The 16325-nt window shown below is 38.0% G+C and overlaps 1 protein-coding gene across 1 annotated transcript in view; it reads right to left on the minus strand.

The window, feature by feature from the left end:
• STAG1 (STAG1 cohesin complex component) overlaps positions 1–16325 on the minus strand; it is a gene marked incomplete at both ends in the record, with an annotated part of 263904 nt that overhangs the window by 100832 nt on the left and 146747 nt on the right. Inside the window, one exon of the mRNA XM_084232404.1 lies at positions 15103–15226. Within this exon, the coding sequence (XP_084088530.1) occupies positions 15103–15226 (124 nt within the window). The remainder of the gene's footprint in view (positions 1–15102; positions 15227–16325) is intronic.

The raw sequence follows: 16325 nt of genomic DNA on the forward strand, positions 1-16325 counted from the left end.
TCCTTCTGCCTGCTCTGCTCCCCGCTCTGGCTCTGGTGAATTCTCTCACCCTCCCACGCTTCTGACTGTGCCCAGTGCATGTATAAAAACAACAAAAAACAAACAAACAAACAAACAAATAAATAAAAACATGCCTCTATAAATAAAAAAAAAAAATAAAAAAAAAATTACAGTTAGCTGTTCAGACAACAGGTCATAACTCCCCTTATATTTATCAAATTATTGACATGTCTGGAAAATACCATAGTGGTACTGAACCACCTGGCAGAATGTGGCTATAAGGTGTCACCCCAAAAGGCACAGATCTGTAAACAAACGGTGATGTATTTGGGGTTTGAAATTAGGAAAGGCAGACGGAGCTTGATGACAGAAAGGAAACAAGTAATTTCAGCCCTTAAAGTCCCCAGCAACCGGCGACAGTTGCGTGGATTTTGGGGTATGGCTGGGTTTTGCAGGATTTGGATTCCTAACTTTGGATTAATAGCAAAACCCTTGTACGATGCTCTCAAAGGCCTGGACTCTGAACCTTTGTCTTGGACCTCAGAATGTCAAAAGGCCTTTGAAGAAATAAAAGTAAAGTTGATTTCAGCACCAGCATTAGGGCTTCCAGATCTTAGGAAGCCATTCAAACTTTATGTACATGAGAGACAGGGTGTTGGCCTAGGAGTACTAATCCAATTGTTGGGACCAGAAATGCAGCCCGTTGCATATCTGTCCAAACAATTGGACCACACCACTAAGGGATGGCCTCCATGTTTGCGTGCTGTGGCTGCCACTTGTGACCTCCTACATGAGGCAGAGAAGTTTACATTGGGTCAGCCCATCACTGTGTGTGTGCCACATCAGGTCTTGACATTGCTGGAGCAGAAGGGTGGACTTTGGTTGACTGCCGGGCGAATGGGAAAATATCAAGCAGCTCTGTTAGACAATCCTAATGTGAAGCTGCAGGTTTCTAACTCCCTGAATCCCGCCACACTGCTTCCAAGCAATGCAGATGGACCTGAGGATGACACTTTAATCCACAATTGTTTAGAAACCATAGACACAGTGTATGCCAGCCGACCAGATCTAACTGACCAGCCTCTACCAGACCCAGAGTGGGAGCTATTAACAGATGGCAGCAGCTTCATGGACCAAAGCCGTCGATGTGCTGGATATGCAGTGGTGACACTCCAGAACACCGTGGAGGCCAAGGCTCTTCTGGCAGGTACATCAGCGCAAAAAGCTGAATTAATAGCCCTGACCCGTGCATTGGAACTCTCGAAAGGTAAAAGAGTCAATATATTTACCGACTCCAAGTACTCTTTTATGATTCTCCACATGCATGGGGCCATTTGGAAGGAGCGGGGACTTCTTACTGCCAGTAACAAGGACCTCAAACATCCATTAGAAATCCTGGCCCTGTTAAAGGCAGTAGCTTTACCATTAGCTGTTGCCGTGATGCATTGTCCTGGCCACCAAAAGGGTGGGTCTGACATGGCAAAGGGCAACAGGGCAGCCGATCGGGTGGCTAAGGTCGCTGCCCGTTCTGCCCATTCGGCCCTCCAGGGTGCACTCATCCCTCTTGTGGACCTGACTCAGTATGCTCCTGAATACACCGAGCGGGATGAGGAGAGAGCTCGCGCATGGGGATTTACTGAGTTTGATCCCAGCTCTACTTGGAGAGTAAACTCTCATGGGATGATACTCCTCCCGGAGGCCCTGGTATATCCGGTGCTAAAACATCTTCACGAGGGATCTCACTATGGGAGAGATGCCTTATTAGAAACGGTGCGCCCATATTTGAAGGGCCCGTATTTACAAAAAATAGCACAACGGATCACCAGAGGTTGTGAATTATGTGCCAGGAATAACCCCAAGACTGACTCCCACCCTAAAGCCATTGGGGTTCAATATCGGGGCAAGTGTCCTTTTGAGGACTGGCAGGTGGACTTTACACAAATGCCTAGAACAACAGGCAATTTCAAATATCTCTTGGTTTTTGTCGACACGTTCTCGGGATGGGTGGAAGCATTTCCCACAAAGACGGAAAAAGCTTCCGAGGTTGCCAAACAGCTACTGAAAGAGATAATTCCTCGCTTTGGGTTGCCGGACTCTATCCAGAGTGATAATGGGCCGGCATTTGTCTCTGACGTCACCCATGCAGTAAGCAGTGCGTTACAGATAAACTGGAAATTGCATGCTGCTTGGAGACCACAGTCTTCCGGGCAAACAGAAAAGATGAACCACACCTTGAAGAAAACCTTGGCAAAACTGTGCCAAGAAACACAACTTCGTTGGGACCAGGTACTATCCCTTGCCCTCCTCCGCATAAGAGTGGCACCTAGAAGTGGGCTACAATTAAGCCCCTTTGAGATTGTGTTTGGAAGACCTTTTCAGGCCTCAGTTCTGAAAGCCAGTCCGGAAATAACACAAGATTGCCGGATCACGCAATATGTGAAACACATCCAGGAGGTTCTGGCAGTGATTCATAACTTTGCAACCTCAAGGATCTCTATGCCTCCTGATCAACCATTGCATCCCTTCAAACCTGGAGATCAGGTCTTACTGAAGACTTGGCAGAGTGGGGATGCTCAAAACCAGCTGTCAGAAAAATGGACTGGTCCCTATGATGTCTTGTTGAGCACACATACTTCTCTGAAACTTGCAGGCATAAAACCCTGGGTACATCATTCCAGAGTTAAGAAAGCTCCAGGAGGAACTGACCCAGAGACGAAGTCCCATTGGTCTTGTGAACCCATTGAGGACTTGAGGTATTTGTTTAAGAAACAGACAAAAACTTGAATGTTACTGACTTCTTTTCCAGTTATTGTTACAGGATACCCAAGGACTCATTTTTTTTTTTCCTGAAGAAACCCTGAGAAAACTAACATGCTCTAACCAATCTTCTTCTTTTCAAAGTTTAGGAGACGTGAAATAACATCTAGGATCATGCATATGGTGCCACTATTTTTTTTACACAGAAAGGTTTTCAATCTTGATTTTGATTTTGTTATTTTTTTTTTTTAACTTTCTGCTTTTTTTTTACCTTTGAGATTTTTTTCTCTGCTTGCTTTCTTTTTGTTACTTTGGCCAATGAGTGAAACTGCAGTTGCATGAGATCCCACGCGTGATAAATGGTAACTAATGAGCTCTTTGTGTCTATATGTTGTATGTCTGTATGTCCTTTCCTTGTGTCCTTGTCTTGACCTCAAATGATTGACAAATTGGTATACATGGTGCCCATAGACGTTGAAAAAAAAAAAAAAAAAAAAAAAAAAAGAGTCTCCAGTTATGAGAAAAACTAAAGGTTATGGTTTGATTGTCAACATTGTGCTACTGAACTAAGCCGGTGCCTTCATAGAGATTGAACATTGTTGTTTCTGTTATTTTTCTGATATTTATGGCAAAGCTTCCCAGAAATCTAAATTTAAGTACAAATTTGGTAGCCTGTCATTTGACTGATGCAAGGAGATTTTGTGGAACCTCAGTAGAGCTCCTGAGACACTCCACAAAGTTTCTCCCTTTCCTCCTGGGAAGGCATTAGATGAATTTGTTCTATTTGGATTTTACCTAATGAAGTAAAACTGGAAGGGAAGCATTGTCACTTGGGAAAATGGTAAAACTTTGGTATGTACAATATGTTAACAGTAGTATCGGGTATGTATGTAAATTGTCAATGGTGATTGTCACCTTGTAATATTGTATAATTCAATTGTTTCACACCTACAGAAATTGTTTCCGGAAATATAGGGAGAAAAGGTCTCAACAGATTCCTATTGATGGAACTGTTGAGAGTAAAAAAACTTTCCTACAAAGGACTGAATAGACCTGGAAATACACCTGACATTTACTAAGGTTTCTTTGACATAATACTGGAAATTTTTTTTTATGCATTCTGTCCTGAATCCACGAAATTTTTGTTTTGTTTTGTTTTGTTTTGAGTAACCAGGATCTGCAGAAAGGTTGTAATTTTTTTTCCAGCAAAGCTAACTTGTCACATTTTCTCTCCCCTTGATACCAACACAGCATACAAATAGTGGTAGTAATTTTTGCTACTTATTTCAGAGTCTGTTTTTGCATAACTTCCATAGGGATTTTGTCTGTTTTAACAAAAATTGGACATGAGTTTGATTGTGTGGCTTTGTGTGGAGTTCTTCCAGAAAGTTGAAAAAGAGCTGAACCAAGAAGAAGAGAACCTGTTTCCCTTGTTTGTAGGGTTCCAGAGACCTCCAAAGAAGGTGAGGAAGCTTGCCTCCATTGGCAGGACTGGACAACCCGGCCAACAAAAATGCCCTGGTACCCTCGAGAAGAGGAAAGCCCAGGTGGAGTCTGATGAGACCAACTTTATACCTGAAGCATACATCGACTGGATGCCACCGGTTCGCTCTGATCCTGTATGGAGTATTTCAACAAAGCCAGCTAAAATTGCTGCTTAGTTATTCTGCCCTGTGATTTTATGCAAAAATAGGCAAAATGGTTTAAAAGTAGACTTAATTGCAAACTTTTGCTATGCTGTTAAAGTTTGGGATCAAGGTTGAGAGAATTCATTTTTGCATAAGTTGAACCATTTTAACATTTTTTTTTCCTGTGATTTTGACATATCTGCTGTCTTGTTCTGGCTAATGCCTCCAGATGTTTTCTTTCGGCTGGGACTGATGAACTGTTTTTCCAGGAATGGAGGACTTTTGCTTTCCACAATGGACAATACCTGGAGGGATTCGTTTTCTTTCAGACTGGAATCCTGGAAAACTTTCATCTGAGACTGTATCCCAGCATCCATATGTTTGATCTTCATTACCATGGAAATGGTGGCAAAAAGTGAAAGGGGAGAATTGTTAGGGGGAAGTGATGTCCTGAGTTAATCCCATACAGGCTTTGTGGACCCCACCCCCACTCCAGACTAAAGCCATCAGGACATTGGGAAAGACAAATCCCATCACCACCAAGGGGAGGGTGGCTGGGACCTGAGGGTGGAGTTGGGCAGCCAGGTTGGATATAAAAAACCAAACACGTGGGCCTTGGGCTCTCTCTCTGGCTCGCGATCGCTCGCCTCCCGGCTTCACCGCTCCTGGCTGGCGGCCAGCTCTCAGAGCACCATTTTGGGATTCCTGATCGGCGGATCGGGTAGGACTCATTTAAAACTTTGTCTCCCGCTTTTCTCCCAGAGCTGTACATTTCCTCATTTCCCCTTCCCTTGTAAATAAACCTTTTATTAACCTTTCACGTGTGCCTGCAGTAGAGCATTGATAAGTCCTTTTAAGCGCGCGGGTGAGGACCCACAGTCAGGCACCCCGTTTTGTATCGGGGTTGCTCTACAACACTACCAAACATTCTGCTGTGCCTAGTGCAACACCACCCCATAAAAATAAGTACAGCTGTAGCAAGAGGAGGCAACTTAAACAAGGCTGAATTTGTCATCCCAAAATAAAGTTCCTTTCATCACACGTTCCATTGTTAATAGGATAGCTGATATACAACTGCTCAGACCTTCCTCAAGCTAGCTCAGCGTCAAATAACTGGGTGACTCCTTTGGTACAGTTCCAAATGCAGGCATTCTCTGGAGTGCCTGGCTTAAAATTATCAATGATTAGGTAGGAAAAGATTACTAGTGATCTATACTGACATTTTGGACTAGAATGTCCTCCCCCCACCCCAAGGATTTTTTTGCCTTGAAGTTCTAGGGCTCAATATTGGAGCAAGAAACTTCACAGCCTGCTTGAGTACATGCTGCCTGCCAGAGGCAACTAAGTTCTACAGCTTAAGCTCTGTGGACCACGCCTAGCTTCTCTTGCCACGAGACTCAAGGTTGGTAGATAAGTGACTCCAGGAGAAGAGATCAACAAGGAGACAGGACAGGAAAGTAGACTGAAATACGGAAAAGAGCTTCCTGTGTAGAGAGAAGAGGCAGAGATGACCAACCTCATTCCTCAACAAGACTTACACTGAATTTTTAAACCTCAGCCTCACATCTTGCTTCCACATCCCACCAAGGTAAACAAAGAAGAAAAACAAATAAAACTCACCTCACAATACCCCAACCCCAAAAAGCAAATAAGGTAACACATATGCTTATTAGGAAGCAATGAAAAGATGAATACCAGGTGAAAAGGCAAAAAGAGAATAAAGTTCAGGGTAATACATAAACAATACAGAAATAGAGGACTAATAAGACAAAGACTTTAAAAAAAATAAAAGCAGACAAAAAAACAGAAAAACACACAAAAAGAAAAAAAATTGAAGTAAAGTACAAATAAAACCACATTATTAAAAATGCTAAATGGGGTACTGAAAGGTCAGTTAAACACAGGTTAGAAGGTAAAAGACCTTAAAAAGGAAATCCAGGAATAAAGGGAGTACTTCACCAAAAAGATTGAAAATATTAAAAGAACATACACACACATATACACACACACACAAAACTCAGAATGAAGACAAATATACAGAAAAAGTATTAAATGAATTAAGCTGGAAAAAGAATTTCAGAAATACAACAAAAAAAGTATAAGCCACCCAATTAGAACAAGAGAGCAAAACAAGAAAAAAAAAAAACAAAACTCTACAAATAGTATCAGATTTAATTAGAAAAGGAAACATAAGGATCATGGGAGTTCTAGAATATGTAGAGAGGGAAAGGAATAGTGACTACTCAAAAAATAGCTAAAATTTCCCACACCCGAGGAATGAAGTAAGTATGGATGTCTAGGAAGCAGAGAGAACATGCAAATTTCTAAATGTACAATGACCAACACCAAGATATCACTGGTAAATTATTAAAAATCAAAGATAAAGAAAAATTTTATAAGAAGCCAAGAAAAAACAAGGTAACTCCCAAATTAGACTTTCCTCAGATTTTGCCCAACTCATCCTCCAGGCATGAAGAGAGTGGAATGAAGTCTTCACAATCCTAAAAAGACAAGAGTTTCCAGCCAAGAATTTCCTGCAAAATTATCATACAAATATAAAGGTGAAATAAAGGCTTTCACAGACAAACAGAAGCTAATGGAGCTTATCACCACCAAACCTACTCTATAAGAAATGTTGAAAAAAAAAAACCTACAAAAGAAACACTGAGCAAAGTTTTAATGGGAATACAAACACAAAATCATGAACAAGAATATTATGAGTCAACAAAACACTGAGGGGGAAGAAGAAAAGGGGCGAATATTTGTAGTAAGATATCAGAGAGTTGATACCAACTAAATAAGAGGCTTGTTCAGACATACTAAGTTTGGTATAGCTCCCACTAACTGAAAATCTAAAACAGGGGCACACAAATAAGTCAAGAAACAGAGAATTACTAGGGAAAACCTTCCAAATAAAGAGCAGAAAGGACAAATGGAAAAAGAAAACAAACAAACAAACAAACAAAACCAGATAAAACAATCAAAAACAGAACGACAGTAAATAAACATAATTTTTCAATTCTTATCCTATGTGATAGGCCTGAACTCACAAATTGATAGGCATAGAATGACAGGCTGGGTGAAAAAGATTTAATCATCTATACATCATTTGCAACATAGCGTTTGTCCTTTTAAAAATGGGACAAACCCAACTTAAAAGTGAAAGGTTGGAGAAAGGTACTTCAAGCTAATAATGTCATTAATGCAGACAGAAAAGCAGAAGGGGCTATTCTCATGTTGGAAAAAGTAGACTTTCTGTCCAAAAAAAAAAAAAAAGATCTGCAGACACATTCTGATTTCTTCTTTGACCCATGAGTTGTTCAGAAATACTTTCTTCAGTCTGCACGTGTTTTGATTTACTCAGAGATTCTTTTTCTGGTTAATTTCTAGTTATGCCATTGTGATATGAGAAGATACTTAGTATGAGATTTATTTCATGTATTTTATGAGGCATTTTCTGTCTCGCAGTATATGATCTGTTTTTGAGACTTTGCCATGTGCATTGGAAAAGAAAGTGCTTAATTTCTTTGGGGATGAGAGACTTTGTTAATGTTCATTAAATCCAATTGGTCCAACACTTCATTTAAGGTCTTTATTCCCCTGTGAATTTTCTGCATTGTCAGATACCTCAACAAACCAATGGCATGAAGAGACAGATCTTACAGACAGAAAATTAACAAGGAAATACAGGCCTTAAATGAAGTTTTGGACTAATGAGAAAGGAGAGACAAGCTACTAGAGTCTATGGAATACTCTAAAAACAGTACTATGAGAGAAGTTCATATCAATACAGATCCGTATTAAAAAAGAAAGAAAAAAATACCAAGAAAGCAATATAACTTTATAGCTGAAGGGACTAGAAAAAGAACAAACATCCAAAAATCAGTAGAAGGTAAGAAATAATAAAAATTTGAGAAGAAACAAATGAAATAGAAAACAAAAGGACAGCGCAGGGCCTCCCTGGTGGCGCAAGTGGTTAAGATGCAACCTATGACGCTGTCCGCAGCCAGGGCAGCATGAGTTCAATCCCTGGCCAGGGTGCAATTCACATGGCACAGCAGACCTCTACTGACTCACCTACCGCTCCCCTCAGCAGTGTACTTTGGTCAATCTGCCTGTTCTGTTCCCCACTGTCTCTGGTGAATCCTCTCACCCCCCCTAAATGTAAATGGACTAAACTCATCAGTAAAAAGACGCAGAGTAGCAGCCTGGATCAAAAAACAAAATCCAATGTTCTGCTGTCTCCAGGAAACATATTTAACTACAAAAGAGAAACATAGACTGAATGTAAAAGGTTGGAAAACAATCCTACAAGCAAATGGACCAAAAAAGAAGGCAGGAACAGCTATACTTACATCAGACGATATAGACATCAAACTAAAAAAGGTAAAAGAGCAATAGATGGACACTACATTTTGACTAAGGGGACAATATATCAAGAATACATAACAGTCATCAACATATACTCATCAAATGAAGGAGCACCAAAATATATCAGACAATTATTATCATCTCTGAAAATAGACATTAGAGAAAATACACATAAAATGGGAGACTTCAACACCTTACTCTCACCAATGGACAGATCAATGAGACAAAAAATAAACAAGGACACTAGAGTCCTAAATAAAAACCTAGACCTCATGGACTTAACAGATATCTATAGGACACTACATCCCCAAAAGTCTGAGTACACATTTTTTTTAAGTGTGCACGGATCAATCTCCATGACTGATGACCTACTGGGTCACGAGACAAACATCAACAAATATAGTAAGATCAAAATCATACCAACATTCTTCTCTGATCAAAAATGGCATCAAACTACAAATAAACCATGAAAAGAAAGCAAGGAACCCTCCTACTTCATGGAGATTGAAACGCACACTACTAGAAGACCACTGAATTAAAGACGATATCAAAGAAGAAATTAAAAAATACATTGAGATGAATGACAATGAGGACACAATTTTCAGAATTGATGGGCACAGCAAAAGCAGTAATACAAGAAAGGTATACAGCAATAAAGACTCACATGAAGAAACAAGAAAGAATTCAAACAACTTAATCTCCCACTTTAAAGGACTGGAAAAAGAACAACAACAAACTCCAAAACTAGTACAAGAAAGGAAATAATGAAAATCAAAGCAGAAATAAATAAAATAGAAATTTAAAAAAACAATCCAAAAGATCAATGAAACCAAAGTTGGTTCTTCCAAAAAATAAACAAAATAGACAAACATCTAGCCAGGCTCACGAAGAAAACACAAATTAAGTAAGATCATAAACAAGAGAGGAAAAATTACAACAGATTCAGTAGAAATCAAAAAAATAATCCGAGATTACAATGAACATTTATATGCAAACAAGTTCAACAATCTAGAAGAGATGGGCAAATTCCTAGAATGATATAATCATTCAATATAGATATAAAGGAGAAACAGAACACCTAAACAAACCAATTAAAAACAGTGAAACTGAAACAGTAATCAAAACCCTCCCCCAAAACAAAAACCCAGGAGCAGATGGCATCACAAATGAATTCTACCAAATGTTCAGAAATGAACTAGTGCCTATCCTTCACAAACTCTTTCAAAAAATTAAGGAAGAAGGAATACTACCCAATACAATTTATGAAGCCAACATTACACTAATACTAAAAGCAAACAAAGAAAACATGCAAAAGAAAACTACAGGCCAATCTCCCCAATAAACACTGATGCAAAAATTCTAAATAAAGTCCTTGCCAACAGAATCCAACAGTGCATCAAAAGGATAATTCACCATGACCAAGTGGGATTTATTCCAGGGACACAAGGATGGTTCAACACCTGAAAATTAATGTAATACAACACATCAACAAAAATAAAAATAAAAACCATACAATCATATCAAAAAATGCTGAGGAAGCATTTGACAAAATCCACCATCAGTTTATGATGAAGGCTCTCGAGATTCTTGGGATAGAAGGAGCATACCTTAACATGAAAAAGCCATATGTGACAAGCTCATAGCCAATATTATTCTCAATGGTGAAACACTGAAAGCCTTTCTTTTCTTTTCTTTTTTTTTTTTAAGATTTATTTATTTATACAAGCACTGGGTACAGTCAGAAGCGCGGGAGGGTGAGACAATTCACCAGAGCCAGAGAGGGGAGCAGAGCAGGCAGAAGGACCTAAGTACATTGCTGAGGGGAGCAGGGGTCGCCAGGAGAGGTCTGTGTGGCATGTGGGACCCTCCTCCGGTGTCTGGGGAGCAGCTGGGGATCGAATTGGCTCTGCAGAGGCTGTGGGCAGCTTCGCAACCCAGCGCTCAACCGCTGCGCCACCAGGGAGGCCCCTGAAAGCCTTTCCTTTAGGAACAGGAACAAGACAAAGATGTCTACTCTCGCCACTGCTTTTCAATGTAATACTGAAAGTCCTAGCAAGAGCATTAAGACATGAGAAAGACATACAACAATTTCAAATAGGGAAAGAAATAAAGCTATCACTATTTGCAGGTGATATGATAATGTACATAGAGAACCCTAAAAACTCCATAGAAAACCTACTTAAAATAATCAACCAGTTTAGTAAAGTAGCAGGATACAAAATCAACACACAAAAATCTGTAGCCTTCCAATATGCAGACAAACAAACTGAAGAAAAATTAGGAAACCCAACCCATTTAAAATTGAAAAAAAAAAAAAAATCAAATACCTAGGAATAAACTTAACCAAGGAGGTTAGTAATCTGTACAAAGAAAACTATAAAACATTGTTAAAAGAAATAGAAGACACAAAGAAATGGAAAGCCATTCCTTGCTCATAGATCAGAAGAATTAACATTATTAAAATGGCCATCCTATTGAAAGCAACTTACAGATTCAAAGCAATCCTGATAAACATCCCAATGACATTCTTCAAATAGAAAATATTGATGAAATTCCTATGGAGCCACCAAAAAAAAAAAAAAAACAAAAAACCCAAAGATCTCTTGACTAATAAGAAGGCGAATGGAGGTATCGCTCTCCCAGGCTTCAAATTACACTACAAAGCCATAATAATTAAAACAGCATGGTACTAGAACAAAAACAGACACACAGACCAATGGAATCAAATAGAAAACCCAGGAAAAAAAAGCCAGAGATTTATGGACAATTTATCTTTGACAAAGGAGCAAAGAATATGGAATGGAACAATGATAGTTTTTTCAATAAATGGTGCTAGGAAAACTGGACTACCACATGCAAAAGAATGGAACTAGACTACTACATGACACTATGCACAAAAACCAACTCAAAATGGATAAAAGAATTGAACATAAGATACGAAACCATAAAATATATAGAAGACGACATAAAAACACTACATGACATAGATCTCAGTAACATCTTTAAAAACTCATCCCCCAAGAAAAAGGAACTCTCCTGCACTGTTGGTGGGAGTGCAAACTGGTCCAACCACTATGGAGATCTGTGTGGAGATTTCTGGACCTATTAAACATAGAGCTTCCATATGATCCAGCAATTCCACTCCTAGGTATTTACCCAAAGGACACAGAAACATCAATTCCAAAGAGCACCTGCACCCCTATGTTTATAACAGCACTATTTACAATAGCTAAGCTTTGGAAACAGCCCAAATGCCCAAAAATAGATGACTGAATCAAGACGATGTGGTACATATATACCATGGAATATTACTCAGCATTCAAAAAAGATAAACACATGCAATTTTTGCAGCAACATGGATGGCGCTGGAAGGGATCATGCTCAGTGAAATAAGCCAGAAAGAAAAAGAAAAATACCAGATGGTCTCACTCATAGCAGGAATCTAGAAAACTTAAATAAGGGACCAGGAAAATGAATAACTATAAGAAAGTGAAAATCAAAATCAACAAACAACTATGAATCAGAGACACTCTAAGGGTGGTGGGGGGCGGGGAGAGGAGGGATTGGGGTCAAAATAAGGGGATTGCAATTGTATGGGGAATATAAAAATAAAATTTATTTAAAAAAAAAATAAAGACTCATCCCCCAAAGCAAACAAGATGAAGGAAAAGATAAACAGCTGGGATTACATAAAACTAAAAAGCTTCTGGACAGCAAAAGAGACATTAACCAATACAAAGAAACACCCCACTGATTGGGAGAAAATTTTTTCACTCCATACAACTGGTAAGTGACTGATCACAAGGATGTACAAAGAACTCATAGGACTCAACAAAACACAGTAAATAATCCAGTCAAATAATGGGGAGAAAAGCTAAAAAGAAACTTCTCCAAAGAGGAAATGCAAATGGCCAACAGGCATATGAAAAAATGTTCAACATCACTTGTAATCACATCAAAACCACAAAGAGATACCATCTTACACCAATAAGAATGGCACATATCAAAAACACTAGCAACAACAAATGTCGGTGAGGATGTGTTGAAAAAGGAACTCTCCTACACTGCTGGTGGGAATGCAAACTAGCGCAACCACTATGGAAAGCTGTGTGGAGGTTCCTCATACTACTAAAAATGGAGCGACCCTAAGACCCAGCAATCCCACTCTTAGGATCTACCCAAAGGACACAAAAGCATTAACTCAAAAGGATACCTGCACCCTTATGTTTACTGCAGCACTATTTTTAATAGGTAAGATATGGAAACAAGTCAAATACCCCAAAACAGATGACTGGATCAAAAAGATGTGGTACATATACACAATGGAATGCTATTCTTCAAGATAAACTCATGCTATTCAAAAACATGGATGGAGCTAGAAGGAATTATGTTTAGTGAAGAAAGTCAGAAGGAAACTGACTCTGAAGTCAGAGACATTCTGCAGAGGAAGGAGAAGGATCAGAACAGAGGAAGGGAGAGCACAGGGGACTATGGTGATGGTGCATGGGTGAATTCTCAGGTCATTTATAAATATACAACATGAGGGTAAAATCAGAGGCCATAATGAGCAGTTTCAACCAGATGATTAAAACAAAAGATAGGAAATGTATACAGTCCTGAGAGGAAAATGTACAAGATCTGGAAGAAAAAGATTGCAGTCCTCAGGAAAAAAGGATAAGGAGAATGGAGTGGTAATAGTGTAAAAGGAATGTTTAGAAGGGATTATTTTATTTTTATATATATATATATATAAATATATATACACACAAACACCCACACACTATTCTTAAAATAATAGGAGATGGTAGGAGACATTAATAAATCATTCTACTGAAGGCAGTATTCTACATCATTTTTATCAACAATGTTTATGAGAAACGTACCTCTTTCTAGGTAGATTCTAGACAGAATTTCTGCAGAGCTTAATGATATATATTTAAAATGTTTGCCTGTTTTTCGTACATTATATCAAATCAGTTCTTCCTCCAGAATTTTTGGTGATGTATAAATTCTGATGAAACCATAACTGTAAATGCAGAAAATGCTACTAAAGAGGTAGGGGGAGGAAGTGATAAGGGATGGTGATGGAAGATAAAAATGTTAAGACCTTAAACTTATTCTACTAAAATGTTTGTCTTGCTGGAATTAATTTGCATAATAGTCTATAACAGCAGTATAATTCTAAACCCTCTCACACTGAAGTAAAATTTAATTGAATAAACCTGAGATGAAACTTATATGTGAAAATGCCCAAACTCACATGAGGATAAGACAAAGAAAACATAAACTCAACTTTGGAGTGTATTAGTTTAGAGAAAATAGTTTGAATGCTAGGGAAGACTGAATATTCAAGAAAAAAGTCACTCCTTGTTAACTGGATTCCTTTAAATGAGGTCAAAGAATCCCTTTTGATTATCAATCAAATACTAGTAACTGTGAAGTAGAGTAACTAAATTTTAGATGTTCTCTGTATACTCCAAACTCTCTCCTACAGAAAAGTGACCTTTAAAACATCTTATTATGATGTATGCAATTCTGAGATTTTCAAAATATCCCTAATGCTTAGCATAATGTTATTTAAGAAAGAAATTCTCTACAGAGTAGTAACAGTCAGATACAGAAAGTAAGTCTTAAAATATTACCAAATTTATCTTAGAAATCTAAGAATATAATTGCATCAAAAAATAAAATACCTTCTAATATCTATGATACATTTAGCAATTCAAATTATGGGGTCAACAATTCCAAACACATTGTTCTAAGATTTCCATATTTGTAAAAAGTTAACAGTTGAAGTTATAGAATGTTATGTCATTCAACATAAAAATTCTGATAATTTATCATTTCCTGGTAATTTGGAAAAATACTCATGACTTAATAAATAGATTTCTTTGAAAGCTTTATCTAAGGAGGTAGGTTTAGACATTTATGTCAAATATTTTAGAATCCAATACATTTATTCAATTCAAAACACTATATGACCTTAGAGAATTTGAAATAAGAATTTTACTTAATTTTTATATAATAAATAGAAAAAAGGAGTCACTTTTGATTTGAAACTAGAAAAAGGTTGTATTAGCTTCTTTGGATATTATATTCTCTTAAAACTTTAGATGTGGTATGTTGTAATCTTGATTTCATTACATTTAAGTAAAACAGAGTCTTTAGACAGGAGCCAATGTCTCATACTTCAGCATGACGGTCAAGCAACAGTTATTCCATTGTATAATCTTAATTTCCATATTATCACAGCTTTTGAAAAACCAACTATGCTATTTTGATTCTTAGCACTCTAGTATTTAGACAAGCACATTGTCTTATCAAAATCTAGAACACAGAAACTTACTCTGTCATGAAGAGTCCAGCCAACATATTTTAGGTAACTGTCATTTAGGAAGGCATCACTATACATTTTCATCCATACTCCAATTTCTTCAATACAAATGGCTCTAATCTCAGCAATAGCATCACTAGAGGAGAAAAGAAAGAGAGACAAATTTTTGCTTCCAAAGCTGGTATGTACTACATACAAATTTTAGGTAAGTAATAAACATATTATTACTAACAATATATTTATGTAGGCATTCTTAAAGGCCTGCCATTTGAATATTTTTAATGGGTTCTTTAAAATAAAAACTACTAATATCAAACTAAAAACAATAAATCCTTTTAGAAATCATCTTATTTTGACTCAAATGCTCTATTTTCACTAAGCCAGGAATGGCATTTGAGTTTTCTGAAGGCTTCCAACTAATATGGAACCAACAAATATGCTGAATATCCTGAGGAAAGTAGAATGCCAGCACCCAAATACAGAAAAATGGCAAATTCAAAAAATTTCCTTTTAATAATTATGAATCTTTATAAACTAGCACACATTTAATGAATTATAAGAAAATAAGTTTTATGACCAAAACAGAAATTATCAATGAGGCAAAAGCTTAAAAAAAAATTATCTAGGGCCTCCCCGGTGGTGCAGCGGTTGCGCACTGGGCTGCGAAGCTGCCCGCACCCTCTGCAGTGCCGGTTCCATCCCCGACTGCTCCCCAGCCACCGGAGGAGGGTCCCACATGGCGCGCAGACCTCTCCTGCCGCCCGCTGCTCCCCTCAGCAGTGTACTTCGTTCCTTCTGCCTGTTCTGCTCCCTGCTCTGGCTCTGGTGAATTCTCTCACCCTCCCACGCTTCTGACTGTACCCAGTGCTTATGTAAATAAATAAATAAATCTTAAAAAAAAAAAAAAAAAAAGAGTCCATCTTTAAAAAAAAAAAAAATTATCTAAAAATATACAATAGTTTAACCAAACCCAAAACCTTAAAAATCACACACAGAAGAATTCACATTTCATTAAAATGGGAAAAAACTCGGTGACTTATAGCATGAGGCTGAGGCGGAACAAAATCAAAAGCCAGGTTTCTGGCTTCACACCCATTTAGCTTTTCACCTCACTATAAGCATCCACTATAACCCCTCGGTATGATTTTCCTTCTACAATATAAAAACCAAAAAAATACGAAGTAAATATACTGACCTTATCTTTCAACAGATTATTACCTCTAGCTACTAAAAAA

The sequence above is a fragment of the Talpa europaea genome (assembly GCF_964194135.1).
Source record: "Talpa europaea genome assembly, chromosome: 4".
NCBI classification, from domain to species: domain Eukaryota; kingdom Metazoa; phylum Chordata; class Mammalia; order Eulipotyphla; family Talpidae; genus Talpa; species Talpa europaea.